We start from the raw sequence: 23145 nt of genomic DNA, 5'->3' as shown, positions 1-23145 counted from the left end.
ATTATAAAAATTGATGCTGTGCTTTCTGATGATCAGAGGTGCAAAGAGTACTGAAAATTCCTACTTAAGTAAGAGTACTGCTACAGCAGTGGCAATTAGAGCTGAAAAAATAGTGAAGGTAGATTGTAAACGTAAGTATTGATACAGAAAATTACTGAAGTAAGAGTAAATAAGTTACCTACTCAAGTAATTACTTTTTTGTTAGTTTTGTCTTTTACTTTGTTTGTTTGTTTGTTTGCGTTTTTTTGTCTGAAATCAACAAAACCATATCTGTCCATAATATATTTACCAGGATATATATCTGTACGGGTATGGGTCACCCTTATGAAGTGTTAAAAAAACTTATTTGCCCATTGGTGCCAACAGTTGAGGAACCAACTGATGTGCCAAGATGTGCTTATACTGTATTATTCACAGACACATTTTAACATAGAAGTTAAAGCTGTAGTCTGTTTCAATGAATGCAACTTATCAAAATGAACATTGGCAAGATGTTGTCTAAACTGGCATAACCACTTGGACTAAAACATCCTGCTATAAGTATCACATATATGTCTTTCTCATCATGAACAAAAGTACCCTATACTACATTTCCCATGTAGTACAAACATTCTGCAACATTAACTATCATTCTCCTTCATAAGCTTTACTCTGTGGATACATTCAATGACATTGTGGATACAAGCACTCTTTTCTCTGAAACAGATTTTTCTCAATTTAATTCATCATTTAATCTTGTGAAGAAAGCTATGCGTTTACCTGATTATTCAGACCATTGACACACTTGTTAATGAAGGAATTCACTTGAATTAGTTAGTAGTTTATTCTTTTTTGTACTCTATAACCTCTGCTGATGACACCAAGTGGTAACATGTGAAAACTAAAAAGAATAGGGCCTAAAACTGAGCCTTGAGGGACACCACATATTATGTCTAACTTCTCTGAGGAATGCTTGTCCATGGATACAAAGAACTTTCAACCTAAGAACCATTCCAAGGAGGCCAATCTGCCCTGTAGGATATTATGATTAGATGTATCAGTAAGGCAGCACTGAGGTCTAGCAGAACAAGGACCGATAGCTTTTTGGCATCAATGTGCATTCTGAGGTTGTTCACTACTTTGACTAATGCTGTCTTGGTGCTGTGGGGGGCCAAAAACTGGACGGGAAAGTATGTTGTTGTCAGAGAGGATGTCGTTTAGCAGCAGGTTGGATATGGGTCTGTAATTACTAATAACAGAATAGTCCATGTTGTCTTTTTTGAGTAGTCATTTAACCATTGCCGGTTTAGTAACAGACTGTTTTGAAAAAGGTAGTTGGGATGGGATCAAGGTAGCAAGTAGAGGATTTCAACTCAGAAACCACTTTTCTGATTATTCCCTCATCGACCCAAGTACAGAAAGTGCATAGTGGATTCACAGTGAGCAGTAATATATTCTGAAATATTATCCAACCTGATTAATATTTGTTCTGAAAGTCATAATTGTATCTCTGAAGAAGGCAGAAAATTAATAAAATTTAGTTTTTGTGAAGAAATCACTAGGGCTTGTAGTGGTGGGTCAATTGTCAAGAAAAGGATTGTTTTGAATGTTATTTATAATTTCCAAGAAATTAGCCCATCTGGCATTTCTGATCGCCTTGTTGTACTCCACTAAATGCTCCCATAAGATATTGCAGTGAACCCGTAGTTTTGTCTTTCTACATTTCTTTGTTCTGTTTTACGATAATTTCTTCATTTTGCCACTGAGGGTTTTGTTTTGAAGAACCATTTTTTTCTATTTGACCAGTGCAACAAAATCAATGGTTGTTTGTCAATTTGCATTACAATTTTCCACCAGATCATTATCAAATGAGGGGAGAGTCTGTAAAGCCAGTCTATGTATATGAATAATGCAATGTTCAGCTACTTCAGATGTAAGATGATGTTTCTTTACAGTGCACTCAACATTTTGCTGGGGCATGGGTGTAGACGCAGTAAATTTGATACAGAAGTAATCAGACAAGGCAACATCTCAACTGACAACTCTTTGTCAACTCTAAGTCCCAGTGTAATAAGGTCTAAGGTATGTCCATGGTTCTGAGTGGGCTCAGTAATATGTTGCCTGAAACCCAAATGTTCCAGTAGACAAACAATATCAATGGTCCGCTTGTCTCATTATCATTTAAAATGTAGGCTGAAATCACCAATAAAAAAACTCAGAAGGTCAGATAAATTTGGGGCATTGTTTCGGTGGTCTATACCTAGTTACTGTCTGACATTTCAATATAACAGGATGATTCTCAGCCTACCAGAGATATTCCGGGGTGTGTCGTTCGCATAGCTGCTGGGTAGCGGATGGTGGGGGGATATCTGCTACTATGTCACTCAGCTCACACAAAGTCTTTCTTAGCCTATTGGAGGTGGGGGTAGATAGGGGAAGGACAATTTGGGAGAGCAGGTGGTAGAATGGCAGGCATTCATTGATCCCACTGTGAGCATGGTTGTAGGATAGGGGAAAAGACGAGTGGGTGCTGTTAGATATGTTGGCGCCAAGCAGTCGTGCCCCAGCTGTATTTGGGTGAAGGCCATTTGCTCTGAAAAGGTCTCTGCGCTCCCAGAACAGATTCAAATTGTCAACAAAGTAACTTGCGATCAGCACATACAGAGGTGTTCAGGCCCTGCAGTCTCCTGAAACGGTTTATCCCCCACCTAGTGGGGATTGAACCAGATATATGCACCTGTATAGGTGCTTTTTTAAATATGTTTCAGATTATTTCAGGTTTCCAGTTATTTCAATCACCCATGTTGAGGAAACACTGCAACAACCCCATCCTTCGGTGGCCAGAAGGAGATCAACACGTTTCTTCAAGCCGTGTCCTCTCATGCTCCGTACCGTGATCCAAGGAACTTTTTGTATGCTGCTTACCATTCCCCTCCCCCGCACCTCGGAGCGGCGGCCCAATTATGTTGCTCCCTTGTGTGCCGGCCTTACTCTGCTTTTGGCAGGACCAGGGCGCAAACCCTGTTCCTCGGCGTGCAGCTCCACCAAACTGATGCCCGCATCAAGGTCCGTTGCCTTAACCGTGGTGGTCTGCATAGGTGTGTTGCTGAGAAAGCTCAGTAGGTGGTTAAAGTCTCATTTTGTAACAGTTCAGATTGTTATTTAGGGGTGTCATAAGCCCAGACATTTACAATGACTTTGTCGATGGTTGCGTGTTTTAATACGTTTCCTGGAATGTTTTCAGCTATGCCGTTAACTTTGGCACCAGGTGAATAATGTGTAGTTGTACTTCTACCTCTCACATCCCTGATTATAGAGTCCCCCAAAAGTAGAGCAGCAAAAGTGCAGCTCAGACTCACTTAGTGCCTCAAAAAGTGTTTTTCAGCTGGAGAGGCTGTGACAGGAGGGTAAGGGGGGAGGCTTATGCCGATTCTTCCTCTTTTTCCCCTGGCCAGCAGTCCATGGTTCCGTGTTAGAAGGAAGTGGAGCACACCATAATATTTGGTTTAGCATCAAGTTTGAGCCATGGATCTGATATAACTGGGAGAGCATTGCCTCGGCATCAGGCACCTGCATGGATGAGGCTGCCTCAGCGTTGTTGTTAGGAGCATTGAGTCGATAAGCTTTTCACCTTCCTTTATTTCATGCAGTGTGGATATCCTGCATTCCGGTTCTTACAATTTCTGAGCCATCCGGAGCCAGTCAATGCAGTCTACTGAAGTGTTCTGCAAGTGTATTTGGCAATCTTTTAATTTAGCAATTTGTAAATTTATCAATCTGTGAAATGTATTAAATGAAACTGGGAGATCATAAATACACATCTGCTCACTCTGCAGACAAGGACGGTGACTCAACCCCAGGAGTTCAAAAATGTCAAACAACATTATATGCTTCACTGGCCTCAGGTTTCGTACAGGGCACTGAGCTGAATTAATGGCAGCATCTTTGAGGAGCACTGCAGCTGAATTGTGTGCATTGCTCCAGTGCTTTCACTCACATTGTGACTATTTTGCACACTGTACAACAAGAGAGTTAGCGCTGATCAGAGGACAGACATATTTCTTGCAGATAGCATAGCCTGTGGGTGTTTGGCACATTTTTGGTAGAAACCAATGGCCAACACATACTGCCCCTAGTAAGACAAAGCCAGCTATAATCAATGGTTATAAGTGTTATCCTGTAGCCATTGTGTGAGTCTTTAGGCTGTAGGAGGGATTCAGTTGGCGAGGATAGCACAGTTCATTGGTCGAGCAGCCCCTGTTGGTTGTCCAAGCGCCCGCTTTCTCTCTGCGCACACTTATTATTGGATCTGCTCCGCCCCCGCTCTGCGCGTGGACAGCGTGTGGCTGTGATGGGAAAAGAAGCAGCTGGCTGGCCCTGCGTGTTTTGGAGGAGAACCACAAGTTGTCTTCACTCTCCTGAGCCGGCAGCACGTTTCTACATAGCGTGCAAATCTAGGCATTCCAAATTCAGTTCGGATTGGAGATGGCAAAAAAAAAAAAAAAAAAAATGACAAAGACTGATTGTTTGACTGTGCCTTTGACCCATTGCTAGTGCTTTGCTTGTTCCATGTCACTTGTCTGGAGGATGTTTTTTTATTTGTTTCTGATTCTGATTGCCATGTATTTTGTAATTAAGGAAATTAATCCATTCATTAAAAATTAATTGTTTTTTTCTGAACAGGGAGGGCATACTGCATGACCAGTGAAGGTATATGGTCTGACCAAATGGGATGGTTTAATAGTGGTAACACTTGCATCATTTCTGTACAAATCGAGTAGATTTTCAGTATCTCTAATACGTTTCCAATTACTGACTGAAAGATCAGGGTTTCCCGTGCTATTGAATGAAATTACTAAATGTCCAATAACTTAATCATCATTTATTGAAATATTTATTCATTGGGTTAGGAAAACAAATATAATGTACTGAAATGATATGATAGATTTCTTGATATATATTATGATTTTGAATCAAAGTAAACCACAGTCATTTTGTGGTCACACAGAGCTCTCATGTCTACAGCTGTGTTGACTTTGCTGCATTGCATTGCAAGTCAGCTACTGTATACAGTCATTAGTTCAGAGAGGAAGACTCAGGCCTAGTACCTTGGAATAAACAATGATTCTATTGTCCATATTCTGAAGTTATTGAGTGTTTATACTCGCATGTTATCTCACATATGTTATCTAGTCCTGGATTATAAATAAGGTCATATTTTTTGTTAACTGGCATACAGTCTCATTTACATAACACTTTGCCTCCAATTTATTTTATACTGTTTGTCGGGTGTGCAAGGCCTAACTGCATTTATTTTCAAGCTTGGCTTGTATTGCTCTGTTAGCGCATTCATTCCTTCAGATTTATTTATTTTCCCATGGAAATTTTCAGGATAATTTGTACACAGACAATTCACAGAATCCCCAGAAGATTCTGAGGCACATCCTGTAATTTAGTCCCTGTTCTGGCATCATTATGAATTAAGTGCCACAGACTTGCTGCTTGCTGTGATTCCTTGCCTCCATCCTTTTCACGATTTCTTCCCTAGTGGGGAAATGCTTGGAGGTTCAAGAGCAGAAATCAGGAAGTTCAGGGTCAGAAATACCAGTTTGGTGAGAATCTCTAGGACACTTTACAGAAAATTTTACACAAATTACCTGAATTGAACTGGGGCAGCCTGTAGCCTAGTGACTGTTTTTCACTCCTGAAAGTCACGTGTCCAGTACTGTAGGTCAACAAAAACTGAATAGCTTGACATTAGGAAAGCCAATACTGAACCAGTCACCAGCAATTATTTGCTTTAACTATTCTTGTGTAATGGCTACGTGAACTAGACACTGAGAGCTGGAATTTGTGCAGAAATGATTTGCACAGAAATGATCACCATATAAGGGGCCGCAAAAAACAAAATGAAGAAATGCTCTGAAATCTCAATAGTGATTGTATAACTGACAGAGCAGACAGAATGGTGTGGTTAGGGCCAATGTAAAGATGAGATCAAGTTAAAAAGCAAATACATTAGCCAAAATACCCATAGACTTTTAGTCAGTGACTAGTTTATTGCTCTTAATATAAGACGTAACCCATGGACACCTTCAGTGAGGAACTTAAGCCAACTCTTAAGAACATATACAGTATTGTAATTAACTTGAAATCAGTTGTGCTTCAGTTACTTTGAGTCAGCAAGCAAAGCTTCGGTGCAACTTCTAACATGTCTACATGAGCAAGCATGACTTATTTAGCATTTTGTATGATGAAGCAAACCACCTCATATTAGTGCCTATGATAATAAGAATAAAAAATGTAAGCAGTGTTAGGCGTATGAAGGCAAGTTGAACTTCTCTGATGGGCTTATGCAATGAAATTCTTCCAGTCACATTTTCATAGTTTGGTCAATATGATTTGACCTAACTGTAAAAAATCAAACTGAAAACAAATGTGTGTATGTCTGTGTTTGTGTGTGTGTGGGTGTGCGTGTATGCATATGATATACAAATTAATGTCCTCGGTTGAACTGCATATTATACACATTTAGTAAAATAGCTTTACATTATATGCCCTGTACAGGTACTGTACAGTATATTTTATATACTGATATTATACTGTCTGTTGTATTGTTGACTTTCATATTCTTTCAAATATTACTTTTTCTTAAGGGATAGAGTTGCATCCTTTTTTTCAGCATAAAATAAGCGTGTATTGTAAAATATGTTTTTATATAAGATTACGAAAAAATTGTGCGTATTCAAACCACGTAAACACAATTCATAACGAGTACACGTGAACTATATAAATAATCCCACAGATAAGATGAGAACCAAAAAGGGTACCCTATGCTATATCAAGTTACACGTTTTATTTTCACATGTGACATTCTAAAATGTCAGTGACATGTGACCTTATGTGACCTATTTTCTTTTCACATCTGGATATTTTAATGTGTAAAAATGTTACATTCATGTGAAATTGTGATATTCGCACAGGAATTTTCACGTGAGATTTTCTTGAGTGAAAAGGCAGATTTCACGTGTGCTTTCTTCATGAGGGGTGGCTCATGCAAAATATTTTGATATCCCAGTGTATAGAAGGCCAGTATGTGAAATGGCCTCTGTTGCTTCTAAATCTATTGGTGTTGCTCTTGAATTTGGAGACATAAATAAACCAGTCTGTTTCAATGCCATTAATTCAGGGCATGTACTGAAATTGAATATCAATCATAGAAAAAAGCATTTTCATTCAATGGTATACTATAATATAAGTCACATATGAAGCTGTTGAGAAATTTATTATTTGAGATTAAGCATATTGTTAATCATTATGTAGTTGTAAATAAAGAGTACGTATGGCAGTAATTTGGACATTTATATTTTGTTCATCAAGTTTTCATTTCACTAGCAGAATTCAACTGACAATGTATTGCCTTTGTGCCTGAAACTTTAATGTTATAGTTGTGCACATACGGAAAGGTACATTACGACAGGAATTGACAATTATTTCTGTCTTTGTGTGTGCAGCAAACTGCCATGCAATAGAGCATATTATCCATATCCATGCACATGTTCATGTGAACTTTGAACTTGTGAACTTTGACCTTTGAACACTGGCTGAAGTGAGCAAGCCAGTTGACGTGCATGTCAGCACACTCCAGTGTTGACAGAGTGTTTAAGTGGATTATACAGTATTAACTCCATTGCTATTAATTCTCATTACATAAGGTGTACTTAACTTCTAAAAATTAGTCATCACACCACTAAGTATCCATCTTAAAATCTGGATTGCTTTTATTGATTTGTAGGCCACAGCTTGCATATAGTATATGTGAATATAGGAATGGCTCAGTCATTTTTTGCTTGAGTTTGATCAGTTGGACTCACACTTGAATCTTGGAAACACTATCATTGGTCTAACCCGTTGTGCTAGAACGACAATTAGGAATACCACTTTTTATACCTTATTATTAGGGTTTTTCTTTATTGAATTAGTTCTGCAAATTATTTATGTTTATCATTTTTATGATAAACTTTTGTTTGAGTTCTTAGTTGCCACTGCCAATGTGCATACTTACAAAAAATAAATAAAATTATAATAACAAATAATAGCGTTTTCTATCTGTGATTCATCATGATAAACACTGATTAATGAGATATTGGGGAGACCTTAAGACCTTACAGCATAGAAGGAAACTGGAAATAGGTGACCTTGGTCCAGCAGGGATATGGCTACCTGTAAAAAATGTGTTGTTGAAATTGAGAATTTATGCATTTGCTTTGTAATTTCGAGCATTGAACAAAATGTAGATCTCATGGAAGGCATATTTACTATGAGGGAGTGGGTCTGCAAGATGCTTTAAAAAGGATTGAGAAAGGGTGAAGTCTTATCCATGAGCTTTTGATTTTTTGCACTGTTTTTGTTGGGATTGTCTGGGATATATAAACATATAATTATGTTATGGATATAATGAAATTGTACTCAGGTGTCCTCAGAAAAGGAGCCAAAATGTGAATCCGTAGAATTCCCCCTTGACGTCCTACTGCAGAGAAGGGGTGGCTCTTTAGAGAATGGCGAACAGACTGTAAAGCCCTCCTTGTAGTGTAAGCCACGTCAAGGTAGAGTAATTCAAACAAATCTCTAGTTTTTGCTCAAGGGACTGCCATTTTCTGGGAGCTCAGTTTTTAAAACTTGAGTCTGTGGGATCTCTTGTTTTGAACTGTCCTCAAACACAATGCCACACTGGTCTACAGCAGCCCCGTCTGCTCATTTGTTCTCGTCAAACAATTGAAAACTGCAGCAAAATTAAGACACGGCCACACAAATGAACATTTCGGCAGGCTTTCCCCCTCCCCCTACCCTAGAAGGAGTCCGAGCACGTCAGCTACTGTAGGGTGGGAGGGTCAGAAAACTCCCTGTGAAGCCAAAACCGTGGCATTGCAGTGCCACCGCATCTCAGCGAGCAAGTCTTGTTTAGCATGTGGACATTAAAGGGCCCCGCAGCATCCTGTAATTACAAGGAATGGTTCCAAGGTGTGAAGGCAGATCTATGAATGGCCCTAGGCTCACCAGGGACTTTCATCTTGGAGCCAACCCCAGCTTTTCAGCTCCAGAGTCGGTTCTCGTGTTAAATCCGACCTCACAGGCCAGACGGCCCCCAGACGGTGGCTTTGATTGCAGCACCTGACGCACGTGTCCGCCCCCCCGATGCAGGTCTCTCGCGGTCGGCCACCAGTACTCCTCGCTGGGCACCCAGCCCATCCTGTGCGGCTCCATCCCCGGCCTCGTGCCCAAGCAGCTGCGGTTCTGCCGGAACTACGTGGAGATCATGCCCAGTGTGGCCGAGGGCGTCAAGATCGGAATCCAGGAGTGTCAGCACCAGTTCCGTGGCCGGCGCTGGAACTGCACCACCATCAATGACAACCTGGCCATCTTCGGACCTGTGCTGGACAAAGGTAAGAGCAAGCAACATGCGTCACACACACGTGGTGACATTTCCATTTTGTTCGCGTTGCAAATTTGTTTGTTTCTTCGCATTGCAAAGATGTCTGTGTGGCTGAGGCCCCATCCCATCCACTGTTCCCATCACCACTCCCGCCCCCAGAGTGTGACTGTAAGATATCATTTACTCCATGAGAGTGGAGTGTACACTCCATTCAAAAGCCTGCCCAGTGCCCTGACTGACATCATGTCGGAAATGCGGGAGTAGTTGATGTCCGAGTTGAACTACGTGAACAACCTGCTGTTTAGTTGTATGGTATTCCCCTTTGTAAACAAAACAGGTGATGCTTTTACACAGCCATTGTGGTTTGGGCCTGTCCTTTTTCCATTCCTTTTTGAAACATTTTGCTTGACTTGGCTGTTCAAATGTCAGAATGCATCCAGTCAGCTTGTCTAAACTTACATTAACAAGGACAGAATTGAAAACAGCATGTCTGGAGGAGTATCCAGAAAGTATGTATTAGAGGCAGCATTAGTGTTGGCATTGTTTACTGATTGCTATTAACAACACAGGTGTTTCTTCTATTTTGTCCTCACATGTTTCTTTTTTTAAAGTGAAGTCAGCTCTTGAAGGAAGGCTATAATCATGTCTTGGCTGTCAGGTCTAGCAATGCATGGTGTGCAGTGATGCAACATTTACATCTTACAGCAGCCTGACTGCCAGCACCCATTCCAAAGAGTCATGCTTGTACAGTGTGTAAATGCTCCGGTTCAGTTACTGGTGTGTTTTTTATTCAGTGCAAACAAAACATGTCCTGGGATCAATGTTATAACATTGCATTGTGTTTTCAGTCAGGTTTAGCTTGCATTGCATCCTTTCATTAATTTCCTGTATTGACAGATTACACTTTCATAAAAAACTAAAACCAGGGACATTGTTAAGCTGGATGTGCAAAGTATTTATTAATTGGCCATCTTGCAGCTGTTCACTAAGTGTGTAATTGCCTTACAGTATGCAAATAAGGTTGTTCAAATTGTACAAAAGTACATAGAAATGCCGTTACATTTTTTGTATAGGCTCTATGGAACACAATGGGCCAGATTTACGTACATGAAACTCGCAGCGCAAAAGGTAGCCTGGCGAGAGTGTGTTGCTCTGGTTGCAGTCTGCCTGAAATTAATGTCTTATTTACGAAAGCTACAGCTCATTACAAAATCAGCCAATGGGACTGCCTACGAATCGAAAGAGACAGATCTTAAACAGCGCAGTTAAAACATGAGATTAGTACATATCTTAATCGGATGTGACAATAGCCATGAATCGGCTGCTACGTAAAAGCGTATCCAGCACAGGACAAAATGTGTATACATATTCCAGCTGTTATGGCTATTGTTATTGTTGTAGCTGTGGCTCCACTGTGTTTCTAAGCCCACCAGGCACAGCCAAAAGCATTTGTATCCACTCAGATTCAGCTGGTGGCTGCTCTCTTATGCTCATTCTCTTGTTGATGTCCTGTTAATGGCATTATGACACCCATTCCTAGCTAGGCTTAAACTGTCTTGTGTATGTCACAGTAGTATATAATAAATGCCCAGTGTTAATTCAACTCTTAACAGAGCACACAAGTCCATTAGGGACTCTAAGTGTTGATTTAACTCTGAACATTTTACTGTGTAGAATTGTCATAGAAAATTGAGGGAGAATCAATTATGCGTTGACCCTGCGTGTAAGCAAAGCCTGCCATTTCCTGCTACTCTGAAGTGTAATGGCATTCCTCCTCCTCCTCTTTGGTCTGTGAGACACACCATCATCATGACTCACCCTCCAGACCGCCCACCTTTTGGGCAAAAGGTCTTGGGGTCAGGTGACACCTCACCTGCAGTCCTTACCTGAGGCTCCCTGGAAGAGCCATCCAGTAGCTGATCTGTGTGAGACTGGGCTCTTCGAGAAGACCAACACAGCTTATAGAGTCAGGCAATCCCTGGTCCACACACAAGAGGAACGTATTACCAATCGACACACTGCAAGCCACATTAGTTATGGTGTGTAAAACTGATTAAAGCCTTATGTCAATCACCTCATTAGAGGTGGAGACATAAATCAGACTGAGCACTGGTCACTTAAGAGCTGCTTTATAACGCTGAGTGAACACTCAGATCAGTGCATTCGTTAGCTGGGGGAGCTGTCCAGAAAGTCATCATGGCATTAGACCCAGCAGGGGTTGCTGATCAGATTCCCGTCACTGCACAAATTGTTGTGCTGACAGACCCAATGTGACCTCTCCTACCCACAGCCTAAAAGGGCTCCGGAGCATTGCTTTATGGTCTCCGGTTAGAGGAGAGGAACAGCAGGAGAATTCCTCAGCTTCATTCATCCCCTTCTGCATAGCCATGCCCGACAGCCACATCACAAGTCACAAAGACTGATGAGCGACAGTTAGCCCTCAAAACAAAGTCAAACCAAAACATTAAAAAATTTTCTGAAAGAGTTACACAGTAACAGTAACTTTAATATTTGTGCACTTGTTTCATCCCTTTTTAAAGCTAACATTGCTTCAAAAACTGTAAGAAATAATAGATTAGTGAGAACGGCTGAAAAGCTCATTAAAAGGAATATTAAAAATGTACTTCCTTATTTATTAATACTGTGCTTCTGGTCATTTTGGTCTTGGTTTAATTTCTGATTCACGTATATGCAAAACAGAATATCTGTAAATGTTTAGAGCTAAAAATCCCCTTTCCCCAATGATTAGTATTATTAATTTGCCGTTGACAAATTCCCTTTTGATTGACTAAACAGTCTAAGTATACTCATTTAAGTATTAAGTAAACCCACTTTTTTTCTATCCATCCAGTGTAGTTGTCTTTTGATTATCAATGGTGCACATCCTTCTTCAGAACTTTCAGTGAGCTTACTTTTACAATTCTAAATATTGTTATGTTATTTCTGCATTTAATTTCTCATGGAATTTTAAATCCTACTTTAAATACACCAGTCAGTTTCAGCCACTCGGCTGTAGAGATGTTTTGATAGGTGGAATGATGTATGTGTATGCTTTTGGTTGGGTGTGTTTTGTTTCTCAAAGGGAATTCCCTGCAAGAACTCCCCCTTTCTCAAGAAGTTATTTTTATAAGTGTAGCGATAAACGCATATCCCACAGTTTTAAATCCACAGTCAGATGAGGGTTCGAGAGAGGACAGTTGTTATTTGATACATTAATCAGCTCCTTTCACTGAGTGGTGGTGGCGGTGTCAAAACGAAGCTAAACATTTCAGAACACACACGCAGGTCTGTCACACACAATTCAAATCATCTTCTATTAACTTTTTGGAAGGGAATACAAACCGCAGCCCTAGGTTTTATGCAGAGGAGTCATATTTTCAGCTCTTTTTGTTCCTCTGGCAAAATATGACTCTGCTGATGCCAGCTTTTCTCTATAATATCATACAATAATCTAAAGTTATGTTTGCACGTTTGTTTTATCTTTCTACTGTTTAAGCACTTTCAAAATGGTCTGCTGTATATGCATCTGAGAGTGTATTGCTAAGATGAATTACCAGTAAAACTTCAGAAAATGCTATTCAAAACAGTGTAACATTTAACATTTATAATTAAATATTTATATTATCAGGAAATGTCGTTATGAAGAACATTATAATGATAAGATTATTTAAACTGAAAATGAAGTAATGCTGCCTTAAATAAGGTATTAAGGTATTGAAAACCAACGATAGAGACATTTGGACTTAACTTTTGGCATGAACTAAAAATATAGGCTTTTGTTCATTTTGAATGTATACAGTATATAGCCAGGTTGAAATAAGTTCACTACTTGGCTTACTATGCGCCAGTTTTGGCAGGGGATAGTTGGACAAGGGTCCTGCTGGTATATTGACAAGTTTGAGTCCCTTCCCAAGTCCCTTCCCTCATCTCTCAGTCAGGAAAGTTGAGAGAGAAGCACTCTTGTTGATAGAGGACAGGTTCTGGAGAGGTCTACCTTCCGCTCTGTATGAAATGTGTCATTGGCGGGACCAAACCCGTAATGAAGGCCCTGCTAGCCGCCATGTGCTGCCCTGTGGTTTTTCACCCCGACCACACATCTTTTCAGCTCACCCACATTGGGATTACCATGCTTGTGAAGTCACTGTCATCCCACACATTTCATCTTCACTATGGCACAAGAACAGGGAGCTTGTTTGCTTGTGGCCTTTTTTGCTAGCAGGTTTGTTCATGAGTAAACACAGTGAAGGGAATGTTTTTGGTTGGATATACCAAGCATTTACATATGAGTCTTGAAGGGACTATATGTTTGGTTGTGTTATTGGGGTAAGTTTGAGTTAAGACATTTTTCAGATAGCCTACAATTAACCATTAAACGATTAAACAGTAAAATTTGCTCATTTTCAAAAGATACATCCTGAAGGCTATTCAGAGACAAGTTTTATCCATTGCATACAGTGATATTGTGGATATTTATTTCTTCATTTATGATCATGAATTGAGTTTGAAATCTTTTTTTCCCCTGGTCACTTTGACCTACACTGGTATTATAGCTGATGAGGGGCTTTTCACCTAATCTGAAAAATATGATTAGAGATGTACGCAATATATTCATTGCTTGTGATTCACCCTATCACATGTCCATATATAATGTCATTTTAGCCGGGCTTAAAACAGTTGTGAGACCAAAACTTGTATACTGATATAACAAATCTGAGACGAAGCAGAATTCAAATGGAAGTGATGCTTAAGAGTTAGCCTGTTCTCAAATAATCAAATAATGTATCCAGGTTATTCTATATCTTCATAGAGATCCTGGAATGAAAAAAAGGCTTAAAATATTAAAATGTAACTATTGAACATTTTGGTCATCATTCATTGTAATACATCTTTAAGACACCTATAATAAACATGATTAAATGCAAGTCATAAACCTGGCAAAATATGGGCCCATCATACTGGGCCCCAATGCATCTATTCTTTTGGTCTAAACGGGGCAAACAAATAAATACTGTCAAGATGCTATAAATGGCACTGAATCTTTTGAGCATGGGGGACTTAGCTGTTATCCCCAAAGAAGTCACCAGACAGATAGAGGAGTCAGATAGAAGCTTGAAGAAGAGGGGGCAGGGATCGGGGATGTGGGGGTCATTTCTAAACCTGTCAACCAGGCCTGAAAAAAGACTAATGTTTACTGCAGTAGGAGGTGGGGTTGGGGGGGGCAATAGCTTTTAATAAACTCTTGAGTGATTGTTACAATGATGGAGAAGGCTTGAACTCAAGTAGGGCCAGTAATGATATGGGTTCACAGACCAGCTCCATTGTCTTGTAAATACACTGTGACTCCCCCATTCCCCCACAACCCTAAATAGCTGAGGCTCGAGGAAGGAGTGGGAAGGGGGTTGGTGGTGGTGGTTTTTGGGTCCTAGCTTTAGTTAATCATTTTGATTGGATTAAGGTCACCGTGGCCCCTGATAATGTGAAAGGTCAAAGCCCCCGGATTAAGCCCTTTGTCGGTGAAGGGATGAGTCTGGCTCACGGCCTTTTGACGGGGCTTAGTGGTAGCACTTTTTTATTTCGTTTCGTTTGATTGATGCTTGTACGCGTCCATGCATCCGCATTGTTCCGACTTGTCTGTTTGTCTGCCATGAAGATGGGCGTGTGTTTGTCTTCTCATGGTTTTTGTGTGTTGTGTGTGGGTGTGGGGGGGGGTATCACTCAGGCCCAATGGCTTTGCTTTCCTCTGTTAGCCCATTACTGCCGATCTACCCGAATGTCACCTTGCGTCAGCATAGAACAGAGGCAAAATGCTATCACGCTGTCAATTTCATAATCTTGGATGAACAGATTTAAGTGATGGTTTTCATCACCATGTTGATCCGGAAACGTGGCGGTCATTGAGACTGACAAAAAAGAAATGTTGTTCCTGGAAGTTAAGAAGGTTCAGGAGGATCCGGCTCTTACCTTGTAAAATATGTACTACTAGAAAATGCTTAACCAAAACTATTTACACATGTCCTGCGAAACCAGAAGTTACAGTAAAACCTAGGCAAGAGTCCTCGGTGTGTGTTCAAGGTCAGGCCGGTTAGGGCTGTCAGACTCTCTGGCATCAGAGCAAATGCAGTTGGCTTTCACTGACTGTCAAGATGAAAATGAAGCTGAAAAGTGAATACACTCCCACTGTGTAATTATGGTGCAGAGTATGTAGAAACATTGTGTGGAAACTATGCCCCATGAAAACATGGCTGAGTATTAATTCAGATTTCGTCTCAGGTTTTTGCAATGGCAGGTTGTGAAGTTCACTCCCTTTGAACAAACCAATGTCTCACTCTCTCAGGTCTCTTTAATTTCACTAAAAAGGGCTTTGGTTAGGCATGCAAAACACATCTTTATAAAAAATATATATTATTGCAATACACACTATTTATTCATTCATCCACCATTCATCTGTGCTTGGCTGCCAACTTTTATCCCTCCATATGTTGGAGATGTTTGTTTTTTTATTAGATGGAGTTGCGTCATTTGTGATGGTGTGTCACTTTTAAATCTCTCAGAGAGTACAGATCCCAACAGTTGTATATCATTGAAGCATCTATGTTAACAGAAAATACCAGTGCTTTTTGTAACATTTTTAAGGTCGGACTCCTTGGAGAATGCATGCATATGTATACAGTGTGTTTTTGATAGTGATGATGCCAGCTTTAGAATGACTGGTATAGCAATACATTTAATCAATTCATTTTACGCCAAAGCAGCTTGTTCAGTGGAATTATACCTACAGAGGCTATACATATGAGCAGATTCATTTTATAATACCCATTCACAATAATAAAACTCAGTTTTCATATTGTGTTGATACGTCTAGTTCCACAAGCACTTCACTCCCAAGGGTATGGGCTAGCCAAAGTTAAGCAAGCTACTTACAAATTCAAATTGAAGCTACGATTATGTTTGACAGTGAAATTCTAAGTTTGAGCTAAGTCACCAAATCTTATTTTTTCAAGCCCAAATTTACAGATGAATTTCCAAGTTTCAGCAGATTAGGTTTAGGCGGGAAGGTTAAATTAGCTTGCTGACATCCCATTTGTGGACAACAAGCCCACTTTCAATAGATTGTTGTCATTTAAAGGTAGTTGGAGAATGTGACATGAAGACCATTTGATATTTGGAATTGCTCAGGAACAGACCACTTTCAGTCCTGATGATTTGTTAGTGCTCACTCTTTTCACTGAGTGCAGCAGTCTCAGGTTGCATGTATCATAGGAAATAATTACAACAGAACAGTTTATACATTATTTTTAAAACATATGTAGTCAGGCAATATACACAAGAACAACCCCATTACATCACAGTAAAGCTGCTTTGGAGTTACATAGTTTAGTATTTTTCTGTAAACCACTTATCTATGATAAGCCCTTTATCATTCTTTCTAAATCGGTAGGTCATCAAAAACGTTTATATTGACATTAACTTTCATTGTGCCAGTCGAATTCCAGTAAACATGACATAATACACAGAAAGTGAACTGTCACTTTAGTTGAAATGCACTAATGAGTAATTTAATTGTTGTTTAGTTTTCAAAGATCTGAAATGCATTTTTAAAACAAACCTATAATTTGAATAATATTGCTCATATGTAAATTACACTATAAGTATTGTTTATCATCAGTCTAGACTGATGTGATTACCGTGTCGGCAAATTCTTAAATATCTGTCGTAATAGCCTCTTTAATTAATGATAAGAGGAAAAACTGCACTTAACATGCTCCTCAGTGGTAATGCCCAACTTAACCACCCCATGAAAAGGTCAGGGAATTCAGGTTATGACCTCTGACCTTTAGTTGAGAAACTGTTACCATTTAGGATGTGATAGGAGGTCCCTCCTTTTCATAAAATGCATGTTTTTCCATGCTGGGGGGAGGCTAGCTCACCGGTATATCATTAACTCTCTGCAAGAAAGAAAGGAGGGGTGCAGTAAATGGAGTTGATGGGGGGACCTTAGCCCACTCCCCGCTGGGCCCGGCTTGGAGCACAATATCTCCGCAACCATGAGATTAAGCCGGAGAGAAAGCGCTTTTCACCATTCACACGCCCTCTAGATTGTTTTATTAAACCGTTTGAATAGGGATTTCCCCGTCTGCCGACAAGCGGGGTCCGGCCAATGCATAGTTCTCTGTTGCTATGACTTAACTTGGTCCCCACTAATCACTGGCGAGGGCAAATTTCATATAAAATATCTGGGGCCATTGTAAACCTAACAGGGCGTGACAGTGGTAGCACAATGGAGGATTCAGGCCCCCAGCAGGTAATACGGACCACTTGCCATACCGGGGTCCGGCAAAGTGTGTTGGGAGGGGGTGGGGAGGAGGTGGGGAAGGCGCAGGGGAGGGGGTAGCTGTGTGCTGTCACAAGCCATCAGTCCACTCAGGCCCAGTGGCACATTCCTTTCTCAGGTGGGCCGAATCCCCGCCCCCTCCGCGTCTGTACATTTCTCTCTCTCTCTCGCTCTCACTCTCTCTCTCTCTCTCTCTGACTCTTCTCATCCATTCCCGGCTAATCCCCCCCCCCTCCCTTTTCGACTCCTCCGTCTTTGCAGCATCATTGTCACCAAGCGGGAGGAGCTAGCCTCTCACTTTATTGGCTTCCTGATAATAAAAAGTGGGCGACTCCACGGTTTTAAATGGAAATTGAATGGGAGTCTTTCACGCCCCGACTATTCACACCTCCGGCCACCCCGCGTCTCGGCTGGGAGAGTGTAAAAAGCCATTCCGCTCGACCAAATTAGTGAGTAATGGGAAATACAGGATTATCACGACCCAGTTTTGCAGGTGGGGAAGTTATTTTTTATGGGGGGGGGAGGTGTTATAAGAATAATTGATTTTTATTCATTTCTTAAATTGCAATGGGGTTACGCCTTCCTTTCAGAGGTAGAGAAGGGAATGCCAGCTGAGGGTTTTTTTCAGCTTCAGGGAATATTGTTAACAAAAAAAAAGACTGAATTGAAGTAATTCCGATGTGAGACAATCGAGCGTGCCAAGTCTTCGGGCCTCACTGGTGCAGAGAGCAATGGCAGAGACTTCGGACTACATGGGGGCAGATGTCAGGGGCATTTCTTGCATCACCTCTCTCGATGCCCTTAGAAACCGACCTACCTTGAAATTCCGCTACCTTCTCGATTGTGCTGTCTTCACTGCAAGACCGTACAAGATCCAGGAACTGAGTGCCTCTGAAAGTGAAGATATGAGAAGCAGGAAGCTCGCAAACACCGTGAGAATGGGAACATTCATAAGAAATCCTAAAGGCTTACTTTTACTGTTTGACCCCCGCACTGTATTAAATCATATTATGTTTTTACTTGTGCATGTTCTGTTGGCATCATTTAAAATGTATAAAAACAAGGAAAAACTATTTGTAGGTCCTAGATTGAGGGAGTGTGAATAAAGAAAAAATAATGAATAGTAATAATAATGTAGAAAAAAACACATTGTGCTGCCACATGCTTATTTGATTAGAATAATAAATTATAATTAGGGAGTGGGCTTTTGAACATGAACACAAATGCAAGTGTTCTCCAACAGTTGCTTGTACAAAGACATATCAGGCCATAGCACTAACAACTCTTTGCTTTTCCTTTGTCCACATTAGCAGTGAGCCTGAATATGCCTACAGAGCAGATTCGCTCATGTGTGCGCCTTCATGTGCTTGTGTGTGCAGGAACATGAAAACATAAGCTGTAACAAAACCTCAAACACACTGCAATGCCTGTAGTCAATACCAGATAGGAAGAACTGATCTGAAGGATCACAAGAATATATATTCTAGGAGTTGCATCCTATAGTCAGAGACAGTCCACCAGTAGCACAAAGCATTGGAATTAAGGCATTAACAAAATTTGTGAGTACTACCGGTGTAACCAGCGCTGTTTGTAAATATGACCACGGAGCCAACTGCAGTTTGTTGTGTGAATGTAGCCTTTGTTTCCCAGACATGTCTAGAAAGACGGTCTATTGCGTAACCTTTCAAAAGCTTAATTGAACCCATTAATTACAGCTCTGACAGAAGTCTTTTACCGTCAGTGTGCGGATGTGCCTGATCTGCAGTGACTCACCGGCTGACGGTGTAACACCAATGCTGCATTGCCCTCATTGAGCCGATCACTTTTTTGTTTATCACGCACTGTGCAATCCTTACAACACCCTTTTCTTGTGGAATTAGGTGGCTTTCCTGCTGTGCTTACAGTTGTCTCCCTGATCGGACTTGACCGATGTTTCCTGACTTTTCAGAACCTTAATTTTTACGGGAGTCACTTGTGGAATTTGACTCAAGTAATAGCTTATGACTAATATCATTGTGGCTAATGACCTGCCATTCAGTAAAAGGTTATTGGTGGGTTATTAAATAAATAAAAAATCTCAATCATTTCTTTGAAATTGAAAAACAAGCAGGAACATATCCCACAACATAGAGAGAGAAAATCTTCTCCTAGAGAAGGCTGTAGGTTCACCTCCAGGAGAAGGCAATGCTGTTGTACCCTCGAGCACGCAATTGCATCGGTATTCATATCAACAAATGTAAAATAGTATGTAAAAAAGCTGCATAAGTTGTCACTGTAAAGGCTTGTGGTTAGTAATCATGAGTTACATTGTAAAGTAAAATGTACATGGCATTATCTTCAGTCATCATTTCATAGCAGGTGTTATATTTAATGGAGAAACGTAAAACTATGTTCTGAACAGTGTGACTTTCATGACGAATAACAAAAAAATTTCTTTGAGATCAGCTTTGGTTTTTGTGCGTGTGCAAAGTATACTTCTCTCCGTTTTCATCAAAACTTGGTACGCGTCACATATGTGACATGGTAATAGTGCTCCACTGTGACATTGTGATGGGGAAGCTGTTGCTAACGAGAGACTACGGACCGGGCAGGCTTATACGGCGATGTTCAGACCATTGTGAGCTAACACGGTCTTCCGAACACAGGGACGTTGTGCAGTTATTTGTTGTTTTCTTTATAGTTATTGGTCCAATTCACATCAATCATATAAGCAACCATAATCATAAACCACATTCCTCAGGGGAAAAACCAATATTGAACAGATGTTAACTTCTGGTGGATGCTTCCACTTCCCCGTGTTCTGTTGTGAACATGGCGATTTTACATGAGTAAATCATAAAAGTTTTGTACCTCCCTTATCACAAATCAAAAGTAAGATTTCAGTGATACAACCAGACATTTCTGTGCATAAACCTTCACTCTCTTCCCTGCAAAACAAACCGAGCAACCGCACATCCTCCATCTTGTCTCCGCAGCCACCAGGGAGTCTGCGTTTGTGCACGCCATCGCCTCGGCTGGGGTGGCCTTCGCGGTGACGCGCTCGTGTGCCGAGGGCTCGGCCACCATCTGCGGCTGTGACACGCGGCACAAGGGCCCGCCCGGGGACGGCTGGAAGTGGGGCGGCTGCAGCGAGGACGTGGAGTTCGGCAGCATGGTGTCCCGCGAGTTCGCCGACGCCCGAGAGAACCGGCCCGACGCGCGCTCCGCCATGAACCGACACAACAACGAGGCCGGACGGACGGTGAGCAGCGCCCGCTCCAGACAGGAATACGCACTCAATACTTATTCTCATCATCGTTTATACACACGCTGTAAGACCTGGCCAATAGTCCTAAATAAGTCCCACTTCACTTTTTAATTTCAGAAATTATTATTATTATTATTTTTTATACCCATAGGGACACAAAATATTTTGTATGTCAATTGAAGATCAGTTTTTTTTCAGTCATGGCTCCATAATATTGAGTGTTTAGATTTGATAAATTAGCAGATTGTCTAACAATTTGATACATAGACATATATATATAAGTATATATGCATTACTGCAGTTTTGTACTGAATAAACACAATTAAAATAGCAAAAAGACCTTTGAGTCCATCACTTTGTTTACAGTTCGACTAAAGTTTCAACCTACATAACATTTACCAAAACCCAACCTGTGCTACCATTTAGGAATGTTTAAAGTGGGTGTAATCACATTTTCTGGGAGGTTTTCAAGCTAATATGCACTACTTTATGAGTTACATTATGGTAATTGAATGTAGCCTGCAACTATGCTAATAATAAAATGCTTGTTATGTATTTTGGACTTTTGGGTCATTGAGATGAATTCTTACCAGAGGGTAATGATTATTTTGTGTCCCTCAGTCTATTAATGACCACATGCACCTGAAGTGTAAGTGCCATGGTTTGTCGGGGAGCTGCGAAGTCAAGACCTGCTGGTGGTCCCAGCCCGACTTCCGGGTGATCGGCGACTACCTGAAGGACAAGTACGACAGCGCCTCGGAGATGGTGGTGGAGAAGCACCGGGAGTCCCGGGGCTGGGTGGAGACCCTGCGGCCCAAGTACACCTTCTTCAAGCCGCCCACCGAACGCGACCTGGTCTACTACGAGAACTCGCCCAACTTCTGCGAGCCCAATCCCGAGACGGGATCGTTTGGCACGCGGGACCGCGCCTGCAACCTGACGTCCCACGGCATCGACGGCTGTGACCTCCTCTGCTGCGGCCGGGGCCACAACACCCGGACGGAGAGGCGCAAGGAGAAGTGCCACTGCATCTTCCACTGGTGCTGCTACGTCAGCTGCCAGGAGTGTGTGCGGGTCTACGATGTCCACACCTGCAAATAGGGACCCCCCCCGCCTCTCCTGCCCCCACCACCCCAAGCTGCGCTCCTATCTGATCCCCTCCTTTGAGGAAACCATTTCAGCTGAGAGAAGAAGGCTGCAGACAAGAGCCAGAAGGCTTGAGACCCTTTGCTGACATTCTTCTAGAGTGAGGAGGAGATGTGTGGCCTTTTCTTACGGCTCTTATACACCTGAAACAAAACCCTGTTCAGAATTGAGCAGTCTGCTCAGAGTCGTCAGCTCCACAGACACGGCGGTGGCCGTTTGGCATAGATATCTAGATATTTAGCCTTGGTCCTAGGTAATACCCCCCTCCCTTGTTGCTAGGTTGAGAAACCTGCATGTGGGTAACCTCTGTGGAGGACTGACAGAGGCTCCAGCTTGCACAGAGAGCACTGAGGCAACCGCTCGCTCTACGACAAGAATCAAGGACTCAGTTTTTTGAAGAGGGATTTTTTTTTTTTGAGGAGGGAAGTGCTGAAAGGGATGAATGGGACTACAAGTGAGGGGTCTCAGGCCCCTGAGATCTCAAACTATTGTCACACACACAAAAAAAGAATGAGAAACCGTTTAAAGTGTTTTTTTGTGTGTGCGTGTGACGCGTGGCGTTGTGAATTCCAATGGGGGCACTGCATCAGGGAGCTCCCCAGGTCACCATCTCCAGAAAGCAGGGAGCTACACTGTCCGGACCCCATAAATCTCTAGAGGCTCCATGGAGCTTTCCGCTACTTCCAGTGTGTTCGGGTGACATTCTGACTACTCTTCAAATCCGCCTCCCAGAATGCTGTTTTTTATTTTCTTCAAAGGGGAACTCTTCGTTGTGCCATGACATACATGGACATGTATGTATCTGTGTGGCAGAAAAAAATATTCAATTTATATTTAGTGCTGTTTCACAGACCAAGTAACAACAACTGATTACAGCACTTTTTGGTGGGTGCATATCCATATATTAAGACTTCAATGCTTTTCAGAGGTAAATACATTGCAAATCAGCCTACTGACTCAAAATTGAATGCATATTCTGTAATTTAAATGAGAGCTGACCTAGCACTC

At 41.4% G+C, this 23145-nt stretch overlaps 1 protein-coding gene across 1 annotated transcript in view; it reads left to right on the top strand.

The window, feature by feature from the left end:
• Window positions 1-22092, top strand: part of wnt3a (wingless-type MMTV integration site family, member 3A) — a 34292-nt gene extending 12200 nt beyond the window's left edge. Inside the window, exons 2-4 of the mRNA XM_061254494.1 lie at window positions 9181-9422; window positions 20720-20985; window positions 21613-22092. Coding sequence (XP_061110478.1) covers window positions 9181-9422; window positions 20720-20985; window positions 21613-22092 — 988 coding nt within the window. The remainder of the gene's footprint in view (window positions 1-9180; window positions 9423-20719; window positions 20986-21612) is intronic.
• Window positions 22093-23145: the final 1053 nt, after the last annotated feature.

This window comes from Conger conger, chromosome 9, assembly GCF_963514075.1.
Source record: "Conger conger chromosome 9, fConCon1.1, whole genome shotgun sequence".
NCBI classification, from domain to species: domain Eukaryota; kingdom Metazoa; phylum Chordata; class Actinopteri; order Anguilliformes; family Congridae; genus Conger; species Conger conger.
Note: the sequence above shows the minus strand (reverse complement) of the source record. Positions and strands in the feature narration are given on the sequence as shown.